Source organism: Rhamphochromis sp. 'chilingali', assembly GCF_963969265.1.
Source record: "Rhamphochromis sp. 'chilingali' genome assembly, chromosome: 17".
NCBI lineage: Eukaryota > Metazoa > Chordata > Actinopteri > Cichliformes > Cichlidae > Rhamphochromis > Rhamphochromis sp. 'chilingali'.
In genome coordinates, this window is record NC_137944.1 from 33,168,719 (window position 1) to 33,190,776 (window position 22,058).

The 22,058-nt window shown below is 42.2% G+C and overlaps 1 protein-coding gene across 1 annotated transcript; it reads right to left on the reverse strand.

The window, feature by feature from the left end:
- Positions 1–1,718: 1,718 nt before the first annotated feature.
- On the reverse strand, positions 1,719–14,297 carry LOC308384032 (cell division control protein 42 homolog). The gene is made up of 6 exons (XM_080862335.1): positions 14,203–14,297; positions 14,017–14,121; positions 6,995–7,067; positions 6,352–6,461; positions 6,000–6,176; positions 1,719–2,327 (listed from the first exon to the last, which is right to left on the reverse strand). Exons 2-6 carry the CDS (start codon positions 14,119–14,121, stop codon positions 2,238–2,240), a joined length of 555 nt encoding a protein of 184 aa, XP_080718461.1. The 5' UTR covers positions 14,203–14,297; the 3' UTR covers positions 1,719–2,237.
- Between the last annotated feature and the right edge of the window lie 7,761 nt (positions 14,298–22,058).

Sequence of the window (22,058 nt, forward strand, 5' to 3'; positions counted from 1 at the left end):
CTTTAAGGTGAGAAAAGGGCCATGCACTAGAGGGGATAAAAAATCTCCAGCATTAGAAGTCTGCAAAGGTGGTCCCCTTCACCTCCATGCTGGCAGCCACTCATATTCATCAGGTGATACACTGAGATCGCTCTGCCTCTCTGTAATCTTACTGCATGTTTGCAAATGTATTAACTTTGTCCTTATTAACTACAGACAAAGAAAGATACCAAACTTAGTTTCCACACATTGTTGCAGCTTCCACATGAAGTCTCATCGTTGTAATACTTTCCTGTAAATGACAGTTTTTTCACCAGTCTCTGTCCCTTACATTTATTTACAACCGCAATACAGCTCCATCTCGCCAAAGGACTGATATGAGCCAGAGCAAAGTTCGCTGAGTCAAAGCAGTGCAGACTCACTGTTGTCACTCCTCTTGACATATTGCTACATCTTATTGATGTTGGTTTGCAGGCCATCTCTGACCCTCAGGCTGTATTTAGTCCCTGTATCATATAAAGTCATTAATATCATGTACATTATTCTGCATGATAAGTACTTTTGCTCCAGATACTTTAAATGGATTTAAATGAGCATTAATGCATCTTTTACCTCCTTGCAAACTACCTGGTGTGGAATGACCTTTAATTTATTATCATCTGCACAACAAGGACACATTTCTGCATATAAGCCTGAAAACCAACATTTTATACACTGATTTTCTACTTTTTCTATTTCCTCACCTCTGGGAAGTCTCACTTGAAAGTTTTTCGGTGGATAAAAATCTGCATGTTTATGTGGATGGGATTGTGTTCAGGTTATTTTTATCCAGAGGTGTAACTGCATATAACAGTGTATTAAATGAGATCTGATAAATGGCCTTTAAGCTCATTTGAGTGGTTTATGTCTCGAACATGATGAGGGTAGAGCTCCACATAAGACAACTGTAAACATGTTGCTCCTGCAGTTTGTATCAGTGATCACTGTGGTTAGAAACTGTTGCGAAAGGATGATGACTCAAGTTTTTAGATGAGCTGAGAGGACTCAAACACAAAGACCTCAAAGGCTCAGACAAAAGACACAAAGACGCACGGAGAAAAGGCTGATGGGAGAAGGCATTGAAGAAGAGGATGGGAGTAGGAGAGAGAGATCGGGCTGTGCTGTGAATGAAGGGCTAATTCATTTTTTCTTTTCCGTCTGGTTCACGCCTGGCTGCTGCTGTTAGTCAGACAAAGGAGTGAGCGGGTCTCAGCCTCCATGCCATGTTGGTCTGAAGGATCCATTTTAGTCTGCCAATCAAAATGAACCCAGGTCATTTACATACCAGATCCACCAGGGCCCACTGAAAACCTGTGGAGCAGCTCCCCCTAGAGTTCTGTGAGTGGACACTGCATCTGCTCTGCAGACGTAAACCACGTGTCCACTCTCATGTAGGGAGCATTTGATCTGCAGATTGAATTAAACACATTTCAAATGTTTACTTATAATCAGTAAATGAATTCAGACATTATTAGAGAGGAACTTTAAAAAAATAACCTTGCCTGACTCTTATTTAGGGAGGAAAAAGTTCAAGAACCCTGATTTAACAGAGACACAGCAGGGATGTGTGCTCTCTCATGTATCGAGTACTAAATGTGTCAAATGTATTAAGCACTTTTAAATGTTTAGCTCTAACCAGGAAATGAATTCAGATAATTTAAGAGAAGCTTTACAATGTACAGTTTAAAGGATTCAAGGATTCTTTATTGTCATTCACCACAAAGAAAACACGACAGTGCAGTTACTCAGTTCTCTGACTAACAATCAAAAATAGTAAACAGCCAACTAAAAATATAATCATTTATATATGAAATAAACAAGTAAATAAATATATTACCTATTAAATCATTTCAGAGATGTGGAGGTTTAGCACAGTTTAACATTGTCACAGTATCCAGAAAAGCAGCAATTCTTCGGCCTCACCAGGATGCTGTGCAGCCTCCATCCCAAATGGAGGAGGGAAAACGGTCCATAGCAGGCAAAAGATTACTGCTGTAAAACTGTTTAATTCTCTTCCTAACTTAACCCCCCACACATCTATTTTAAAATGTAAAACATTTTAAATTTAAAATTAATTAATAAATTATGATGTCGATTCACAGACTCCAGCCTATGCCATTATGGCTGAACACTCATATGGGCTAATGATTCCGGGTCCACCTCCCCTTCTTCCTCCTAAACCCTCTTTTCCTCTTCTACTTCTCCTTCTCCTTTTCCGTTTATAGCAGAACACAGAAGTAAGTGGATTTTTTATCTGTAGGATTTCGAGTTGCCAGGATGGCCTCTTCAAACACCTCCCTCACTCCTTCCTGAAAACGAGACAGAAAGAGACACTCAAATTTAACAAGAGGAAAAAAAGATTTCTACTTCAGAGAGAGGTGGAGGAGTTATCAGATCAAAATAAAGATCTATTTCCTAGCAGAGTATCAAGATAAACAGGAAATATTGTGAATATAAACTGTTTATTTTGATACTCTACAAGGAAAAATCTAAGATGTGAGAAATCATGATGGTCTCTGCAGTCCTGCTGACGTGCCTCTGAAACATTGCATGGACGTTGAGTACAGCGCCTCTGTGCTGGCGCACTGGGGAGGTGGCTCCCCTGTTTGCCACAGACTGTTCCTTCCTTGAAAGGCACTGGTCAAACCTCAGATTCAGGAAGAGAAAGGCAGTTTTTATCCTGGTCCTTGAACACACTGCATCAAGTATTTATCCTCTGAACATATTCAAAGGTGCGTGGCAGTTTTATATTGTAAGGTAGAGACCTGACAATAATACAAAGAAAACAGAGAAATACAAAGAAAACCCCAACAGTCATATGAGCCCCTATGAGCAAGCACTTTGATGACAGAAGGAAAAACTCCCTTTTAACAGGAAGAAACCTTCAGCAGAACCAGGGTCAGGGAGGGGCGGGGCCATCTGCCGTGGCCAATTGGGGTGAGAGAAGGAAGACAGGACAAAAGACATGCTGTGAAAGAGAACCAGAGATTAATAATAACTAATGATTCAATCCAGAGAGGCATAGTGAGTGAAGAAGAAACACTAAATGCATCATGGGAATCCCCCAGCACCCTCGACCTATTGTAGTGTAACTAAGGGGGGATTCAAGGTCACCTGTTCCAGCACTAACTATATGCTTTAATAAAAGGAAAGTTTGAAGCCTAATCTTGAAAGTAGAGATAGTGTCTGTCTCCTGAATCCAAACTGGAAGCTGGTTCCACAGAAGAGGGGCCTGAAAACTGAAGGCTCTGCCTCCCATTCTACTTTTAAATACTCTAGGAACAACAAGTAGGCCTGCAGAGCGAGAGCGAAGTGCTCTAATAGGGTGATATGGTACTACAAGGTCATTAAGATAAGGTGGGGCCTGATTATTTAAGACCTTGTATGTGAGGAGCAGGATTTTGAATTCAATTCTGGATTTAACAGGAAGCCATTGAAGGGAAGCCAAAACAGGAGAAATATGCTCTCTTTCTAGTCCCTGCAGCAAGAGTACTGAAGCCGTCTCAGGGAGTTTTCAGGACATCCTGATAGTAACGAATTACTGTAGTCTAGCCTAGAAGTAATACATGCATGAACTAGTTTTTAGTGTCACTCTGAGAAAGGTTCTGTTCATAATTGTTATTAATTTTTAGGCACAGAGGGTTTCCTCTTTCCCTGCTGAGGATGCTTTGGTTATTTTGGCTTCACTGCGTGATGAACTGCAGCTCGCAACTAAGGCCACTGTTCTCAGTTAGAAATGGGAGAGGAGCTGCTGCCTAAGAACAGGTGTGAGGTGAGAGTGGAGCAGGAGGTTGGCAGACTGATTTGTAGGGCAGTGGCTGCAGATACAAGCAGTGGAAATGAGCTTCCCCTGTGGGGTCTGGGCTCACCCACAGAGAGGGGATGCCGAAGCCTTCTGGGTGAGGTGCTGCGGGTATTAGAGTCATAGAGGCCAGTATTTTACTCAAATATGTTGAGCCATACTTAAAAATTTTGTTATGATCTTTAATTTTTGTGATTTGTAATTTTTTTTATCTTAATTATTTAGTTTATGTTGCAATTTTAAACAGTATCATCGGTAAATTCACCATGCTTTGCTGATCTATTCTGTTTTAAGTTGGTAGATGTCGTAAAACGGGTGCACGTTGAGCCTCCATGTGGTGATTGTTTTTTTGTTTTGTTTTGTTTTTTTGCCTGTCCCATTTGGTTCTTTAGCCGTCAGAATTGTTGTCTGAAGACCAACAAGGATCGCCAATGGATTTACTTTGCCAAATGGATCATCACGGCCTTGCCGTATTGGTCCTTTTGATCGACCTTTGTTGTTATTATTTATTTTATTTTATTTTCAGTTGTTACAGACGGGAGAGACATGAGTGAGGGATAGGAAAGGGAGAAAGAAAGAGGAAGGAAAGGAAAAACAGAAGGGGAGAGGGACAGTGAGAAAGGGGGGGAGAAAAAAAAATTAAAATCTCCTGGATCACCTGTTGAGAGAGAGAATAGAAAACAAGCAACAAAAAAAAAAAAAAAAAAAAAACAGAGCAACATACTAAACACAACACCATCACGTTAATCTAGCTAAGTGTAAACAGCAGTAAATACTAAATATTGAATGTTGTTGTGTAGCAAGCAGGACCGACAGCGCACAATGTGCTTGGAAATAGCAGCCAATGAAGGTGTAATTTATGTCTATGAACAGTGAACACCCGTGTGCACACCTGTGTGGATCAGCGCGCTTGTATTCAAAAGGTTTCTCCATGTAATGGTCTGCTAGAGGATGTAGCGAGCCATAGCCCCGTCCCCCAGGGCATGAAGCAGGCATGGAGGAGATCCATGCCCCAGACATCCAGAGGCCCCAGAGTGCGAGAGCCCAAGGAGGACCACCGGAGGGGCATCCGTGTCACCCTCCTGGGAAGAGCTGAGGAGAGCCCAGATGAGGGGTCACCCAGTAGCCACGGAGCAGAAGCCAGAGGGGGCTGCAGTGGCGTGCCCGCCAGCTCTGCCGGCAGCCAGCTGTGCCAGAGTGAACCGAGCCGCAGGCCCAGAGGCCACTCCCCAAACAAACTCTATACCCCAGGTCCAGGTACCCTCGCCCCTAGAGGTGGAAACGGCACCTAGACCAGTTACCCTTTCCCCCGGGGTGGAGGCAAGCAGACCGCTCCAGGCTCCGCAGCAGCAGGGAGGCCCCGCATCCTAGATCCCAATTGGACGGCCAACACCTCCTCCCAGCCCCCCCGCCCCAATGGCCAGCAGAGAACAGGAGTGTGTGAAGACCCCACACCTCCCTCCTCTCGCTCATGTGTAGTGTTGCTGCGTGTTGTTCGAAGGTGCATTTAAAACACGGGAGAGCATGGTGCTGCTGCCAGAGAGCAGCAGGTGTTAGCACGGCCCCTCCTGAGAACCCTCCATGTCTACATGGATTTAAAACTGAGAGGTGGGCACCGGCGCCAGAGGTGGGGTTGAATACACAGACCGTCCACTAGACGCTGTTAATGTGCCCACCTTCAAGGCCCTATATGTATGTGTTATGAGAGTGTGAGTAATGTGGATGTCTAAGTTGTGGAATAAAATTGAGGCACAAGTGGCCAAAAGGGGGGGGGGGGGGCACTAACCAGGTTATGACCACAACCCCTGGGTTAAGTCCTCCAGGGATAACGTCCCTAGGGATTCTCCAGACCCCGTAAGCCCGTCCCTACCTCCACATCAACCACAATGGCGAAGGCGGGACCAGACCACGACCCCCCGTGGTGGTGATTGTTTTAGATATATCAGGAGTATGTAACCAGGACCCCAACCTGAGATGTTTTGTAGTTATTTTTTACTTCCACTAGGTTTTGACAAATGGCTTTTGATGCCTTTTTATTAAGTGTAAAGACTTCCTGTGACTCTGTGAGTAATGATGATGTTCATATTTCTTTTATTCTTATTGCCCAAAACGTATAGATACCAAGGCTTCTTTCTCAACAGAGAATCCCACCAGCAGACTTATTTTTCTCTCTCTGTACCTGAGTCCGAGCCGAACACTCCATGTATTTAACGGCCTTCAGCTCATGAGCCAGTTCCTCGCCACTCGTAAAGGTCAGGGCTTGTTCCAGGGTGTTCTCGTTATCTCTCAGATCCACCTGAGTCCCAACCAGCAGGAATGGCGTCTTTGGAGAGAAGCGTAAAATCTCTGGCACCCACTGTAAAAAGACAAGCTAAAGGTTTGATGCAGTTTCACTGCAACCCTAACGATCTCTGCTCTGTGTGTGTTTATCCTTAGAGTTTGGCTCATTATATTTCTAGTTATGGAAGTAATTAAAGTGAAGGACATGAGCATCAAATTAGAAATAAAACACACAAACCATCTAAACGAACCTTGTCTGTGACGTTCTCAAAGGTTGAGGGCGATACGACAGAGAAACAGACAAGGAAGACGTCGGTGTCAGTGTACGTGTTAAGTCGGATGTTTTCGTAGTTCTCCTGACCTGCAGAGGCAGACACACACGAAAAAGATCCGCAACAAACAGTGCAACCAAAGCAAGGCAAATTTAAGCAGTTATCTCCGAGGCTGAAAAATGTGAAAAAAGAAACACTGCAGTTCCTTTAATATCCACTTGGGGCTAAAACTTTACAGCAGAAATAATTACATTCTCAACCTGATACAAAACACAGTTTTGTCATCTCTGGACTGATTTATTCCCTCATAGAAACTGTATGGTGGGTAATGTTTTTCTAAATCACCCATCAAGATACTGGTGAGGCTTAAAGTCAGTGGCATGGCTGCTTTGATTGACAGCTGTTGCCAGATAACTGTTCGTGTTTCATAAGTGCCGCAACCCAAAAATAAAGATTTCATAAGGAACTTCATAAGGACAGTGTAGTAAGATTTCAAATTGCTATAGGATCCTATCCATCACCAGCAGCTCCGAACATTACAGGAAATACTGCTACTAATATAAATATGCTACAGCTGTTGCTATTAGTATCTGTTTTGTTTCAGTTTATGTGTATTTTTTACCTGAAGTGTCACACAGTTGCAGATTGTACTCCTCGTCATTGATCTTCACTGTCTTCACACAGGTAGCAAACGACTGGGGGGACAGAAGGCAAGGAGTGAGGAAACAAAGAAAAAGAAAGTAAACCTGTGAAAAACCTTGATTGCAGATGTACTCCAAACAAAACTGGAAGTAGACTTCTGGACTAGTTAAACCTCTGAACGAGTGTCGTCTCAGTTAGTCTGTGGAGCTGAACCAAAGCCACGTAGTTCCAGTGTTAAACAAAGATTACACTGCTGAAACAAAACATGTTTGTGGATGCTGACAGAATAAACTGGTGAAATCTGACCAAGTTTTGTTTAAGTGCCATAAATACACGAAAAGTTTCCCACTCTTATTAAACCTTAAAGGTGCTCATACGTTCCACACACTCACATAAATGCGTCAACGAGTTGGAGGTTCATCATCTTGACAAAGGACACCCATGAACTAGAGCAGCCAGAGATTGAATCCCTGACCTTTCGTTTTCACAGAACTGTAAGTAGATCTTGAGCAGTGTTGGATCAGATACTCAGTGGTCTGCAACCTGCCAGGTCTTTAGCACAAAGTCACTATAACACCTGAGCATATTGTGTGAGGACATAGCTGTCGAGAGGGAGCAGCAGGGTTCTCCCTCTGTATAACAAGCTTGGCAGCACTCCGGCTCATACTGATCCCCAGCAGATCCTCTAAATTCAAAGCTATAGCTGTTACGTTATACCTGCTCTTCTGTTCAAGTCTTAAGTCTTAAATCAGTCTCAAAGGGGATGGTTAGTGAGGGGTGAGTGTGCATGTATATATTTATATTATACAGGACCTCGTATGGGTATTCTGCAATTGATACATCAATACGTTTATATATCAACTGTTACGTAGACCATATGTAGTGAAAACTGTAAATGTTAATACACAGAACTTTAGACATATCCGCACATCATTAACAGACAGCAGCGATTACATTCCTGCGCTCTATGATACCGGCTCATATTGAATACTGTATTACAAGTTGGTCCTATACAAGCTTTGCTGCTATCGGGCCAATCGAAGTGTGCTACAAAGATCATTGAAAATATTAGATAAGGAACCTTTTTCATATCACCATTGTCAAATTTTAGATAAATACAAGTTTCAAAATTTTACTAATTTCAAATTATTTAAATCTGCCTGTCTAATATACAAAGTTCTTGTCATTGTTTGTTCTAGTATAATGTGATCACTGTTTTTGTCCTTGTCACATGACCTGTAAATATTGTCTCTGTATGTTATTATTAACTTGTGTTTAACACCAACCTGCCAGAGAGTCTGCAGATGGAAATTAGCCCAAGGCTATTTGTTAAAATATTCATTAATATGTATTGTCCCTCTTTCTAAATAAATAAATAAATGAATGTATTATCACGGCAGGGCTGCTGTACAACAAATGCGGAGTAGTAGTACTTCCAAATAAGCCGTTGAATGGTGTGACGGGGTGCCCAATCCCACTCCTCGAGAGCTATTGTCCTGCACCTTTTAGATCCATCCCTACTCCAACACAGATGAAACAAACGGTTGGATTACCTCTTCAGCATGCCATCAAGTTTGGCAAAGGCCTGATAACAAGCCATTCATCTGATTCAGGTGTGTCAGAACAAAGATGCATCTAAAAGCTGCAGGACGGTAGCTCTCGAGGACTGGAGTTGGACAGCCCTGCTCTAGGAGAAAGATTTGACACATTCACAGAGCTTCATCACATCATCACTACACTTTATACTGCAAGAGGCCCTGCAACACTACAGAGAAAACTGAACCCACTACCAACCCCCCCCGCCCCCCCCCCCCCCCCCAAAAAAAAGAAAACAAAACAAAATCTGATGACCTATGGGCAAGAGCTTTGGAGACACTGGGAAGGAAATACTCTGTTTAAATAGGTAGAAACCTCAGGCGGAACCAGGCTCAGTGGGATGCAGAGATTAATAATAACTATCGATTACCCTCTTAAGCACCCATATCCCCAGATACGGGGCAAAGGGGAGGAGATCACATTTACGGTTATGCGTGGGTGCTTAAGAGGTTAAATGCAGAGTGGTGCAAAAACACATAGTGGGTGAAAAGCTGACTAAAGGACAACTCGGTGCATGATGAGATCTATCACAGATCTACTGAAGGAGGTTTCAAGGTCACTGGCTCCAGCCCAAACTATACCATTTGCAAAAAAGAAAAGGAAACCTTCTGCCTGTGCTCAAAACTTCTGTCTGCGTAGGGCAACCCATCAGAAGGCGATGGCATAAAAATATGATAGCAATAGACATAAAGTCAAATCATATATTGGTCACATGCCAACACCGTGGTCACGCACAGACTAAATGTTGTGACTGCTGCTTCCTTTAGATTGACATCCTTGGCTGAAAGGCTCTCTTTAGTGGTTTTGGTGGGAACTGAACTGAACATCGAGTGAGTTAGATTTTTTAGTGAGAGGTAAAAACGCACCACTGTCAACTAAAGAGATGTTTTGTGTTACCAAAACAAAAGCTTTGCAGTGAAATGAATTCCAGTGACCAATCCTTTGATCGTGATCATCTTGTTTTCAAGATAACGGCCAGCAGATCAAACGGGTTTGTCTGCAGCGACGATTTTCACTTATTATGGTTGCTAACACTAACAAAACAAGCACAGAAACCAGAGTACAGCACTGTGATTCTGGATTTGACTTCCAAATGGTAGCACTTCTAGTTTTAGGGCATTTCAATATGTCGTCCACATTTTTGGTTATCTTGCAGGCGCATCGAAAAGAACTGGAGGAAAACAGACGTATACCCTAGAGCATGTTTTTAAATGTATTTATATGTACTCATTCTCAACTGTATGCTATGTTTTAGTTATGGCGTGAAACAAGAGTCAGAAATACTCTGGAAAAACAATGTTACAGGTGACCTGTTTTCTTACTGCGGTGGTTATTTGTTAGATGAGTGACAGGAAACACCACCACAAGAGCCAGCACTGGCATGAAACAGCTCAACACAAAGCAAAGATTAAAGAAAGTATGCAGGGCACAGCTGGGAGATTAGAGAGGACACTCTGGTTATTCAACTTAAGGCCTGATGACTTAAAGGTTTAAGATACAACTACAGCACTGACAACGAGTTGTTAGATAGTTAATAACAACAGGAAAATATAGGCAGGAACAAGAAGGTTAATATTTATACAATCAATGAGACAATAAGCAATTAAGAGTGGCAGTGATGTAGTCACAGCCCATCACAATTCACAGGTTATTGCCCAGGAAACGAATGTGACCTTGACACTGAGCACAATTTAGGTGAAGAGCCGTAAGGTGAACACCATGTTTGTTTTTGTCCAGGTACGGCTGTGTGGCAGGAAGAAAGAACTCAAAATCATTCTTAAGCCCCTTTTCCATTAGTACCTACTTGTGTTTTCAGGGTTTTTCCTGTAGGTCATAGTACCTGGTACCAGCTACTTTTTAAATACCTACTCCATGGGGTTTTGAGCGATCCAAGGCGACCTGAAAATGTGACGTCAGAAGACTTCATGTCACCAAAAAACAACATTGTGGTTCTCGAGTCTGAAAAAAAGCCACAGACTGTGCGGCAGGTAGATCGTTGCCTCGACGTCCGCCTTTGTTGTGGCGTTCGTGTCACATACTAATCACATCGTGAGACTGTCGGCCGCGCTGCTTTAATAACCCCACGCGCATTAGGTGGTATCCCACTGTAATGGAAAACGAGTTGTGCCGCTTCGAGCCGATCCAAATAGGTACTAATGGAAAAAGAGCTTTAATGCTGCTGTTTTAACAGAATACAAAAGGCCAACACAGAAGCAGGGCAGGAAAGGGGAAACTGAAAACTCTGAAACACAGAGCAGGGAGACACAGGACCATGAATGAGGACGTGACAAAGGACAGGGGGAGACAAAAAATACTTACAAGATAACGAGGGGAGAGGAAACAAGTAGGAACACAGCTGAGGGAAACTAACATCATGATTTGGGAGGAAGTCGTCATGGTCCTGCATCTTTGACCCAGTGTCTTGAGTTTTTGTGTGCTCATGATGTGATCTGTGTTCAAGCTCTGCTTCGTGCTTGTGAGTATTATATTATTTCCTAGTGCTTTTCAGTTTTGTTTTCTATGGTCTTCAGATGACAGCAGTTTCCTTTCTCTTCCAGTCTGTCCTAGTTTCTTCTCTGTGTTTTGTGCCTCATGTATGATGTCAGTCTTCTCTCCGTGTTGGTTTCCCTTCTGTCTTTGCGTTCTTCTGTTTCCGTGTTCGATAACATCTCGTTTTATTTTGATAGTCTTTCGTCTCATGTGCGTTATGTTCAGTTTTGCCCGAGTCGTCTCCACTCTGCCCTCATCTCCTCTTGTGTATTTAACCCCTCATTTTGTTTCTGTTCTTTGTTTTGCCCTCCATTGTCACGCATTTTCTAAGAAGCATTTTTTGCTTTAAAATATAAAAAATAAAAATCTTTTTGGCCCTTTCAGTAAATAGCGACAAAGAGAAAGGAAATAAATGCACCGAAGAGCTGTGGGTCAGACTCCAACCCAGGCTGGCCACTTCCTGCCACTCAGCACATGGTCACCTGCTCATCCCAGTGATCTAAACCGGCACCCCTGACCTGCCTTTTTGATGCATTTTTGTAAGCGCTTATAAATAATAAAACAGGTTTTTGAGTTTTATATCTTCAGTGTCCTTCACTTTTGGTCCCATTGCCGTCCACCACACAGTGAACCTTGATGGAAGTTAAACTAAACACAGACTGACCTATTCGCCCATTCGTTCATTTTCATTGCTGACACTGGATTGCCCAATCAAATCTCCTAATGCGAGCGGTGTTGTGCCAAAAAGTGATTGTCTGCCAAAAACTGATTTCTGGTATTTGCCAAAAAAAGATTGCTCGTATTTAAACTGCTATAAATAACTTGTTGGTCTATAATATGTGAAACATATGTCAAACATATCCCACATGAATGATACCAAGTCATCTTGAGCCACAAACAACATTCCTGTAACAAGGTAGAAGCCACGATCAGTTTTTGGCAGTGATTGTTATATATCATTTATTTATGCAGTTAGAAAGAGGAAGGGGGAGAGGACAGTCGCCCACAGGGGCACCACAGGGGACTGTCCTCTCCCCCTTCCTCTTCACCCTCTACACCACAGACTTCAGCCACTGCACAGAGACCTGCCATCTTCAGAAGTTTTCTGATGACTCTGCGGTGGTTGGATGCATCAGCAGGGATGATGAGACAGAGTACCGGGCTGTGGTCGACTCCTTTGTCACGTGGTGTGAGCAGAATCATCTGCAGCTCAACGTGGCAAAGACTAAGGAACTGATCGTGGACTTCAGGAAGACCAGGAAACACTTGACCCCTGTTTCAATCCAGGGGCTCAGTGTTGACATTGTGGAGGACTATAAATACCTTGGAGTACACATTGACAATAAACTGGACTGGGCTAAAAACACCACAGCACTTTACAGGAAGGGCCAGAGTCGTCTCTATTTTTTGAGGCGACTGAGGTCCTTCAACATCTGCCAGAAAATGCTGAGGATTTTCTATGAGTCTGTGGTGGCCAGTGCGATCCTCTATGCTGTTGCATGCTGGGGGAGCAGGCTGAGGGTCGCAGATGCCAACAGACTTAATAAACTGATCCGTAAGGCCAGCAATGTTGTGGGGATGGAGCTGGACTCCCTCAAGGTGGTGTCGGAGAGGCGGATGCTGTCCAAGATAAAGACAATGTTGGATAACACCTCCCACCCACTCCATGACATGTTGGTCAGTCACAGGAGCTCGTTCAGTGAGAGACTGAGATTACCGAAAAGCACCACTGAACGACACAGGAAATCATTCCTGCCTGTGGCCATCTCCCTGTACAACGCATCCACTTAACACACTGTTTGCTGCTACAACTACACATGTTTCTTTTCCAAATATTTATTTATAAGTGACTTATGTATGTATGTATGTATATATGTATATATTGTACTATTCTTAGTTAGCATATTGTCTGTCTTGTCTTAATGTTGGTTTAAAATGGAGCACTGTAACAAAAAATAATTTCCCCCAGGGATCAATAAAGTATTCTGATTCTGATTCTGATTCTGAAAAAAAATCCTGTTGACATTAAAAATGTCTTTTGTAAGAGTAATCTGGCCAAGACGACAGCAGAAAGTGCAACAAATATTAGTTCTGTAAACATATTTTAAGTGGACAAAAAGGACTGAATTGGTTATAATGTAAGTACAATAACACAGAGTTATAAAGATACTTAAAAAACAGGTAATTTTTAAATTGTATATATAACCCCTTTGTAAACTCTGTTCACCAAACTCTATTTACCAACATACGTAAAGATATCACACATAAAAAACACATGGAAACATTGGAAATCAGTTTTTGGCAGGCGATCACTTTTTGGCACTACACTGTCCCTTCGCCCACCTGTGCGCTCACGCCGCTTAAGTTTCAGTGTTGAAGAAGTGGTGAAAAGCTGAAAGACAATGTTAGCTGTCAGGGTGCTGATGAACTTTATTACCAGTAACAACTAGAAAACAGACCTCACAGTCACAGGAGGCTGCTGCTGGCACCAGCTGTGGAGAAGTGAGGAAGAGACAGAGGAAGATGAATTCATGTGTTAAGAAAATAGATGGAGGGACAATTAGGAAGGGAGAGATTTCAGGTAAAACCAATGGCTACTCTGACCATGAGCCATCGCTAATAGCGAAAGTGTAACTTTAAGTTATTGTCAAGTGTATTATATCCGTCAATCAACAGAAATGATCCCCAGTCCAGCCCTTTGTCAGCATTACAATGACTGCACAGAGCCTTGCTTTCACTCTTCTACCTGCAGAGATTAGATAGTTACAACCATTTACCACTTCCTGTGTGACAGCATGGAGCCAAACACCGAGTATTCCAGAGAACACTCTTAAGTTAATAACAAGCTGGCTTTTGAGCCGTTTCACAGCTGGTGAATGGAAGCCACTTGACTCTGTGCTGTTTTCGGATACTCACCGTGGGGAAATCTCCAATGGGAAGCTTGTCAGTTGTGTAGGAATTGAGCAGGCAGGTCTTTCCTGCTTCATAGTCACCCACCACCACACATTTAATGTCTTTCATCTGAGGAGAAGGAAGACACAGAATTAAAGAAATAAAAAGGACAATATGAGGAAATAACACCTCTTTTCCACTAGCACTTACTCGGCTCGGCGCGACTCGCCTCGACTCGACAGTGATGGATCAAACAATACCGAAGCATCGGTGCATGTGTCAAACACACACCTCGCACCGGTGCGTGTATGGCTTTAAGAAAAACCACGTGACTGAAGCTAGGAGGACGATAGGAGCGCGTTAACAGTGCCGTTTGTGTGTTTACGGGTTTCACTCGTCATGAATGAATTCCAGCGATATCTGTAGGATGTCACCTTGGCCGCAAAATGCGACATTCGTCTTCTTTCTTATTAATAATAAACCGTAAAGCCTGTCTTCTCCCCTCACACACAGATACACATGAACTCCCACTTTTACAAGCACGTATTAGTCATTCCTATTATTTTTGTTCTGCTCAGTGTTATTCTATTTTGTCCAGTTAGAACTCTATCATCACTTGGTTAACTAAACAGGATTACTCATCACTCGTTTGCTGTCCACATGTCAAAGTGAACGAACTTCAGTCTGTCTCCAGGTTTCCTGCAATTACTTTTTAAACCGAGCAGATGTCGCTGTTGAGCGATTCACGGAAACAGTGTCAACAGCAAGCAGAGGATTAGTTTGTCATATCCTCCCGAGAATAACAGCCTTTTCATTTATGTCCTCTGTGATCGACATTAGCTTTGACTTATCGTATCCACTGACTTATTTGCTCTCTGGGTACTCTGGGTTTCTGCAACAGTCTCAAGATGTGAGTAACCCAAGTTAAATCACTAGACTTAACGCTCTAGTCCTATTTGAGTTAATATTCTCTAATCAACAAAAATGTACCCTTAGGCCCCCTCCTCGATTCAGAGATTTATGTAAATGGCCTTCTTGACTCCCTGCTCATACCAGCGTTCCTCCCTGTCCAGGATGTGTAAATCCTCATCATGGGGAGGCTACATCTTTCTTCATCTTACAATGCTGTGATTGCAGCAATTCTCTGTGAATGGTACTCATGGCCATTGATCAGATCAAGGAACTGACTTCACAGCCCATTGGTCATTCAGTGGTGCTAGTTTCAGTCACTGTGTAAATGTACTGTTAATAAGGTTTGGGGAAACCTGCAGTCAGCTGAGACCGAAGAAGTCAGTTGGATGAGTGACGAAACGTTTCTACGTCCAGATGAACAGAATCAACCTTTTGGGAGTTAGCATTACTTCTGTTCTAACAAATAACATAAAACAACAAAACACGACATTAAATGAGAGGTCATTGAATTTATTGCTAGTTTTAAATACATTTTACTTTTAAAGTAAAATGATTGTAAAGCATATGAAAAAAAAGATCAAACAAGCTTGTAAAGATTTTGGGTTTCCAGTTAACTTAAGTCTCCCTCTCTTCTCTAACTCTTCTTGTGTCAGTCAAAAACTGATGACTGACTGCACAGTGTTAGATAAAAGTCTACACAAGATGCAACTGGTTGTAAAATACAATATGCAGAATTCAAATAATACAAAACAAACAGATGCTTGCCTGATATATTCACAGAGGAGATTTGTGGGCTGTGGCCTACCTCAGTATCTTCTCCGGGTCAGTCAGGAGCTTTTCAGTATAATTCCAGCATCAGCGTCCTCGTGCTGTCACGCTTCATCACAATTTTAACACTGATCTGAAGGTTGTTTGGCCTCGAGAATATACTCTCCGTAATAATAGTGACTCAGAGGAAATCTTCTGAGTGTGCTACTGTTTGATCATCCAGTCGGTCCTGTTCTGCACTCTTTTCAAAAACGAAACTATTTCAGTTCATTCCAGTTTTATCTCACGTGGATCAAACCAACAACGCATAATCTAATCTACATTTTGTTTACTTACTTACTTTCTGTTTTCTTTTATACTTTGTAGGAAGAATTTTGTAAAAAAAAAAAAAAAAGAAAAGAAAAGAAAAGAAAAGAAAAAAACATTCAGGAAGTGAAAACTGATCGATATTATTTAGATTATGGTTTTGGGTTAAATTACAATCATTGTCACAGAGCTCAGGTTCTTTGTTTGCCATGGTGACACTGACCTTGAGTCAGTGTCACCTTATGTTCTACCTGTTCACACCTGCTGGAGTGTGACGCATTCAAGTTCCCTTCCTCCCTTATTGCATGAGGTATAAACATTTTAGTGCTTTTGATCTATAAAAGTTTCTCTTCATTTTTGTGAAATGTGTACATAAGGTTTTAATTTTGCTTTTAAGAAAGGAAACCAAGACCATCTCCTGCCTGGCAGCTCTATCTTCAACATCCTTTGCCCAGTATATCCACTATCCCTCCTCTGGACATGTTCAAACCACTTCATCCTTGCCTCTCTAACTTTGTCTCCCTCTATTATACTCATTTCTAATTCTGTCCATCCTGGTGACTCCCAGTGGATGGTATCTGCAGCCCTGCTTCCTCAGTCGCTGTGCAAATCTCACAGCAGGAATGTCATTCTCACCACTCTTAACTCAGCTCTCAAGTGGTTAAAATGTTGTTGTTGTTTTTTTTAATTTTATTGAAAACGTCCTGACCTTGGACAGAAAACTGCAAAAATATTGGCCTAATGTACAGTAAAAGTGTTCAGACACAAAAATGAAGTGTGAAAGATTTATTTCAAATCATAATAACGACAAAGACAATGCGTAACCAACTACTGTGCAGTTCACTTAAGTCACACCACATACATTCAGCAGCCACTTTATTAGGTTCGCCTGTTCAATTCAATTCAATTAAATCCATCCATCCGTTCGCTTCCGCTTATCCTTTTCAGGGTCGCGGGGGGCGCTGGAGCCCATCCCAGCTGTCATAGGGCGAGAGGCGGGGTACACCCTGGACAGGTCGCCAGTCTGTCGCAGGGCCAACACACAGAGACAGACAACCATTCGCACTCACATTCACTCGCACATTCACACCTAGTGGCAATTTGGATTATCCAATTAACCTATCCCCACAAGTTGTATGTCTTTGGACGGTGGGACCCATATGGAAAAGATGTATATAAATCTTATAAAGTTTGTATCTGTCTTGTGTGAAATTTGTATGAAAAGCATATAAGAATGAAAACAGATATAAGATCCCTTGAAAAATTATATAATGAAACTTGTATGTTTTGGATACTTACTAAAACAATGTATGAAAGTAATGAGAAAGTGGCCACTTTCATGAGTAATCACATATAAGTTTTTACTATTTCTTTTCCATATGGGGAGGAAGCCAGAGTACCCGGAGGGAACCCACGCAGACACGGGGAGAACATGCAAACTCCACACAGAAAGACCCCGGCCTGATGGTGGAATTGAACTCAGGACCTTCTTGCTGTGCGGCAACAGTGCTAACCACCGTGCTGCTCAATTCAATTCGATTTGATTCGATTAAATTCAATTCAGCTAACATTTTCTTCAGCTTTTGACCTTTTCCTTCAGCTGCGTGAGCACTCAGCGAAGGTATACGAGGGGCTGGTTGCATTAGGAGATCTGACTGGACAATTGAGTGTGGGCAATAAAAATGAATGAAAGGGCACATCAAGGCAGCTAGGATTTACCAGCTGTACGCTGGCTTTGTGCAACAGTCTTAAGCTTACGAGTCAGTTCCTTTCCACTCGTGAAGGTCACAGCGTGTTGGTTTCTCTGGGCCAGCTTCTCCAGGGTGTGGCTGTCATCTCTTAAATGCACCTGAGTCCCGACCAACAGGAAGGGCGTCCCCGGGCAGTGGTGTGAAATCTCTGGCACCCACTGTGGAAAAATCAAGGTCAGGTTTGATGGGCTTTTACTGCAACAACTGACCTGTAGCTCTGTGTGTGCGCGAATATCTCTGAAGTTAGAAACCAAACAAAATTAACTTTGAGTTTGTCAAGACCAAATTTGAATTTAAAAGCAAGCTGAGTGTATTTTTGGACGAGTCTTTGAACTGAGGAGAAGAATTTCACATTTTAGTTTGTTGATTATTATACAAACGATTCTCTCAGACAAGTGCCCGTTTACTTTTTACCCATTATGAGCATCACTCATTATTATCTGCCAGTAATTAAGGTTAGGATATGTATTTTTTTTATTCCAATCCATTCAGCATTTAAATAACCTTTATCAGATTTAATGGTTCTGTTACAGACTTTTCAAAAAAGTGTTTTGCTTTTCTTTCACAAATGTGGGGATTAAATTGTGTTAAAATGTACAAGACAGTGATGTCAGTGATGAGGACCCAGGCACAGAGAGACTTGATGCATTTAAGAATCTTATGATTTAATAAAGAAATTTGCAGACTTGCACAGAGAGGGTAAATTTATGACGACTGATAACGGAGACGAAGATAACAGACGATGAGGACAGGGAGGAACAGGGGTTTAAATGCACCAAGGAGACAGTCAGAGGGAACTCGGGACAACTGGAGACATTTAAGGATGCAGGGACTGACAGAGACAGGGAAGAAGTCTCATCGTGATGAGTAAAGGTTATGTTGCCTGGCTGGGCAGCTCTCTGGGTGCTCAACATCCCCAAAGCTCTGATCCTTGAATCGCTCCTGGTCCCAGCTGTGTTTCCCTCCTGTCTCTCATTCCCTGATTGCTTCCTGTGTATTAAGCCCTGTGTTTTCTTTGGTCTGTGTTGCAGTCTACCCTCATCCTCTGCTGTGTGTTCTCACTGTCTGTATTGCGTAAGTTTATTTTGCATTTTCAGTTTTGTTACTTTTTGAGTTAGCATTAAAGCTGCAGCTGTGTGTCTGCACTTTGGGCCCTGTCCTACTTGCACACAGCCTTCACATGACAGAAGATCACGGCCATTACATGGACCCAGCAGGTGAGCCCGTCCAGCCGTTTTCCTCATGTTCTGGAGGCTCAGGAGAATTCACTCAGCTACCTGATTATCATCCACCATTACTACATCATCTTAAACTTCTATCCATAGGTCAAATATTAGCTCACTTATTAACTCAGTCACCAGCTCAGTCATCTGCTCAGCTGCCTGTTCAGCTAGAGGTCTCTGCATCTGCTGGCCCTGTGTCTGTCTCTGCAGTTCAGGAGAACAGTTTCAGCTGCCTTCCTCCTCTGGAGGGTCCGAGGGATCGCTCAGCCATCTCCTGTTCAAGGGATCGCTTCAGCCGTCCTCTGTCTTCGCTGAGGGGCCTGTGGAGCAGCTTCAGCCGTCCATTATCGCTGAAGGGTCCAAGGAAGGATTTCAGCACCTTGTGTCCGCTGACCGCTCTGAGTCCGCTAAGCCACCTCCTGAGTCTCCAACTGCAGCTTCCACGCTGTGTGGTCCTGCCTCATTTGGTCCACAACATGCTCGGATGGCACATCCATGTCCAGTACACCTGGCTCTTTTACGGCCGCCAACTCAACGTCGCCGGCTACTTTAGGGGCCACACTGGCTGGACATCATCGCTGTCATGGACGGCCTCCTGTACTGCGTCGCCACCGCTGCCTTCTGCGCAGCCATTTTTGGACTCTGTATTGCATGTTTATTTTGAATTTTCAGTTTTGCTACTTTTTGAGTTAGCATTAAAGCTGTTTTTGAGTGCTCCTTCAACCTCAAACTGAACTTGAATTAAAAGGATATGAAAGTGAGCTTTAAGATGACATTTGAAAGATTCTGCAGTATGAATATTAAGCAGCAGTTGTCCTGATTCTTGGATATTGAGGATAGGAACAAACCAACACTGGCCCAGATGAGTTCAGTCAAATGATGATTTCATTAAACACACGCGTGGGAAGATGTGCACTGTAACACGTCAACATAGATCTCCGCTAAAAAGCACACTTCAAAATGGTTTTAATATGTCAGGGTTCAGCCCCTTCTGCGTCAGCAAAGAATATAACATGCATAAGTTACAGTTAGACAAATTTCCATTATCAGCAACATTTTACCATACATGGCTGTTTCTTTCAACTGTCTCACCCCCAGATGTTTCCTGTTGACTTGTCCAGTTTTCATCAACTGTTGCTTATGCAGGCACAAATGCAGTTACCAGCAAAATGTCTTCCTGGCCTCTGGCCCAGACTTTCTTCTGTAATTAACTGTGTTTGTAAGCATGTATGCATTAACCTTCTACACTCGAAGTTACTTACACAATAAATCGTTGGGACCATCACGCCAGACAAAGCTTATGACCTTAAATGGACTGAGCGTCAACTCTTCATGAGCACATTTGCAATGTGTACATAAAAATAACTACAACTACACCTTTAATAAAAGTTTTAATAAAATGCCAGTAATGAAAGCCATGTTTAGCAACAACATATTTTCTGTTATTTCCACACAGTTCATTCCAGAGTCTTAAAACTGTGACTGCAAACTCCCGATCCAAATCGAGACCTCTGCTGCACTATGAGCATCTGGCTAGAAGATCTTAGGGCTCTTTTGGGGTTAAATAAGTTGAGCAGGTTGGTTAAATAGCTGGGTACGACACCATTTAAAACTTTAAAAGTAAGGAAAATCTTAAAACCAGTAGAAAAATGGACAGGAAGCCTGTGAAAACCTGCTAAAAGTGGAGTGATGTGATCATGCAGCGGCATTTTGGACTAACTGCAAACGATAAAGAGAAGAGTGTTTCAGACCTAAACACAGAGGATTACAGTGGTCCAAACTAGGCCTGAAGGCATGAACACATTTTTCAAGGTCTTTTGGAAGAAGATGTGATTTTGTTTTGGTGAATTCACATAACTGATTAACATCTGGTCTTTACAACTGCGGTCGGTTGCTTCTCAGATTTAAAAGAAGTATCGAAAAACACTGATTTTTAACAATCAGAGAACAATGAGAAGCAAATAATGCAGCAACAACGTTGCTGACAGGTGAGTGTTTTGTTTTCTTCTCCTCGGTTTCATCTGTGATTTCAGTGGTATGGTATGACAGTTTAAGCAAATAGTAAGATGTGTATAAATATTGTCATTTTATAGATAATCAACTTTCAATTGATCTGTAGAAAAATATATAAATGAATTATTTTGATAGTTATTTAAAGCTTTAGTAGTAGTCAATGTTGATGTATGTTCTGATAAGGAATTTTTAAACTTTTTTTTGTTGTGTTGTCGTTGGTTTTTTTTATAAATTAATGTTTTTAACAGGCATACTGAGGTTTCCTTTAACTGACAGTCTTTGAGAGTTTGAATTTAAAGGGAAGCCTGTGAACAGAATCACCTCATTAAATTAAGTCAGTATCTCCATCAAATTAGAAACAAACACAGATACCAGCTAAACAAACCTCTGTGACGTTCTGGAAAGATGACAGTGATTCAAATTGGGACAATGGCTGCTTTGACTGACTGGTGTTCCTCAGTGTCTGTCATCAAAGGTTTGACTGATACAGGATTTTTCCACACCAATGACTTCATCAAAGGTGCTGATGAGAATAGGGCTCTGTGGAAATCAAGTCAGAAAATTGAGATTTCATGGGTTAAACACTGAGACAATATTGTTTAAGTTTAAAAGTTGGAGTAGGTAGAGGATCAATAGGATCCTCTAGGTCCATGATCCTGTTGGGGAAACTCCCATAAGGCTTGAAATCTGGGACTCTCCACTAATTGCTCTTAGAACTGATTAAGATTCTCTGATGAGAGGTGACATATTTACAAGAAACCTACAGAAGTCCAGACGCTTTTCTTTCTAAGCCCCTGAGACAACGATGACCTGGATGAGTGAGAACCTTCACAAACATTGTACAGTAGAATTTTTTAATTTAATAAACTGAGCTTAGATGTATTTTTTTTACCTAATTTTACCTCGTCAAACATTCCCAGAGTGTACGCCTCTCCACCAACAATCACTGTCACAGCATACCTGTCAAACACCTGGAGAAAACAGGGAACAAAAGCCATAAACAAAGATAAGTAAACATGCAAATGCAGCAGAATCGTTACAGCATGACTAAACAGAGTCAAACTGATTTATGAAATGAGCTGAGCACTTTCAT

What these genes read in the sequence shown, in the direction of transcription:
- LOC308384032 (XM_080862335.1), bottom strand. Translation starts at nt 14,121, where the DNA reads ATGAAAGACATTAAATGTGTGGTGGTGGGTGACTATGAAGCAGGAAAG. An exon ending in CCATTGGAGATTTCCCCACG is followed by an intron (nt 7,068 to 14,016) that starts GTGAGTATCCGA and finishes CTGTCCCCCCAG; the next exon opens with TCGTTTGCTACCTGTGTGAA. An exon ending in TTGAGAACGTCACAGACAAG is followed by an intron (nt 6,177 to 6,351) that starts GTTCGTTTAGAT and finishes GTCTTTTTACAG; the next exon opens with TGGGTGCCAGAGATTTTACG.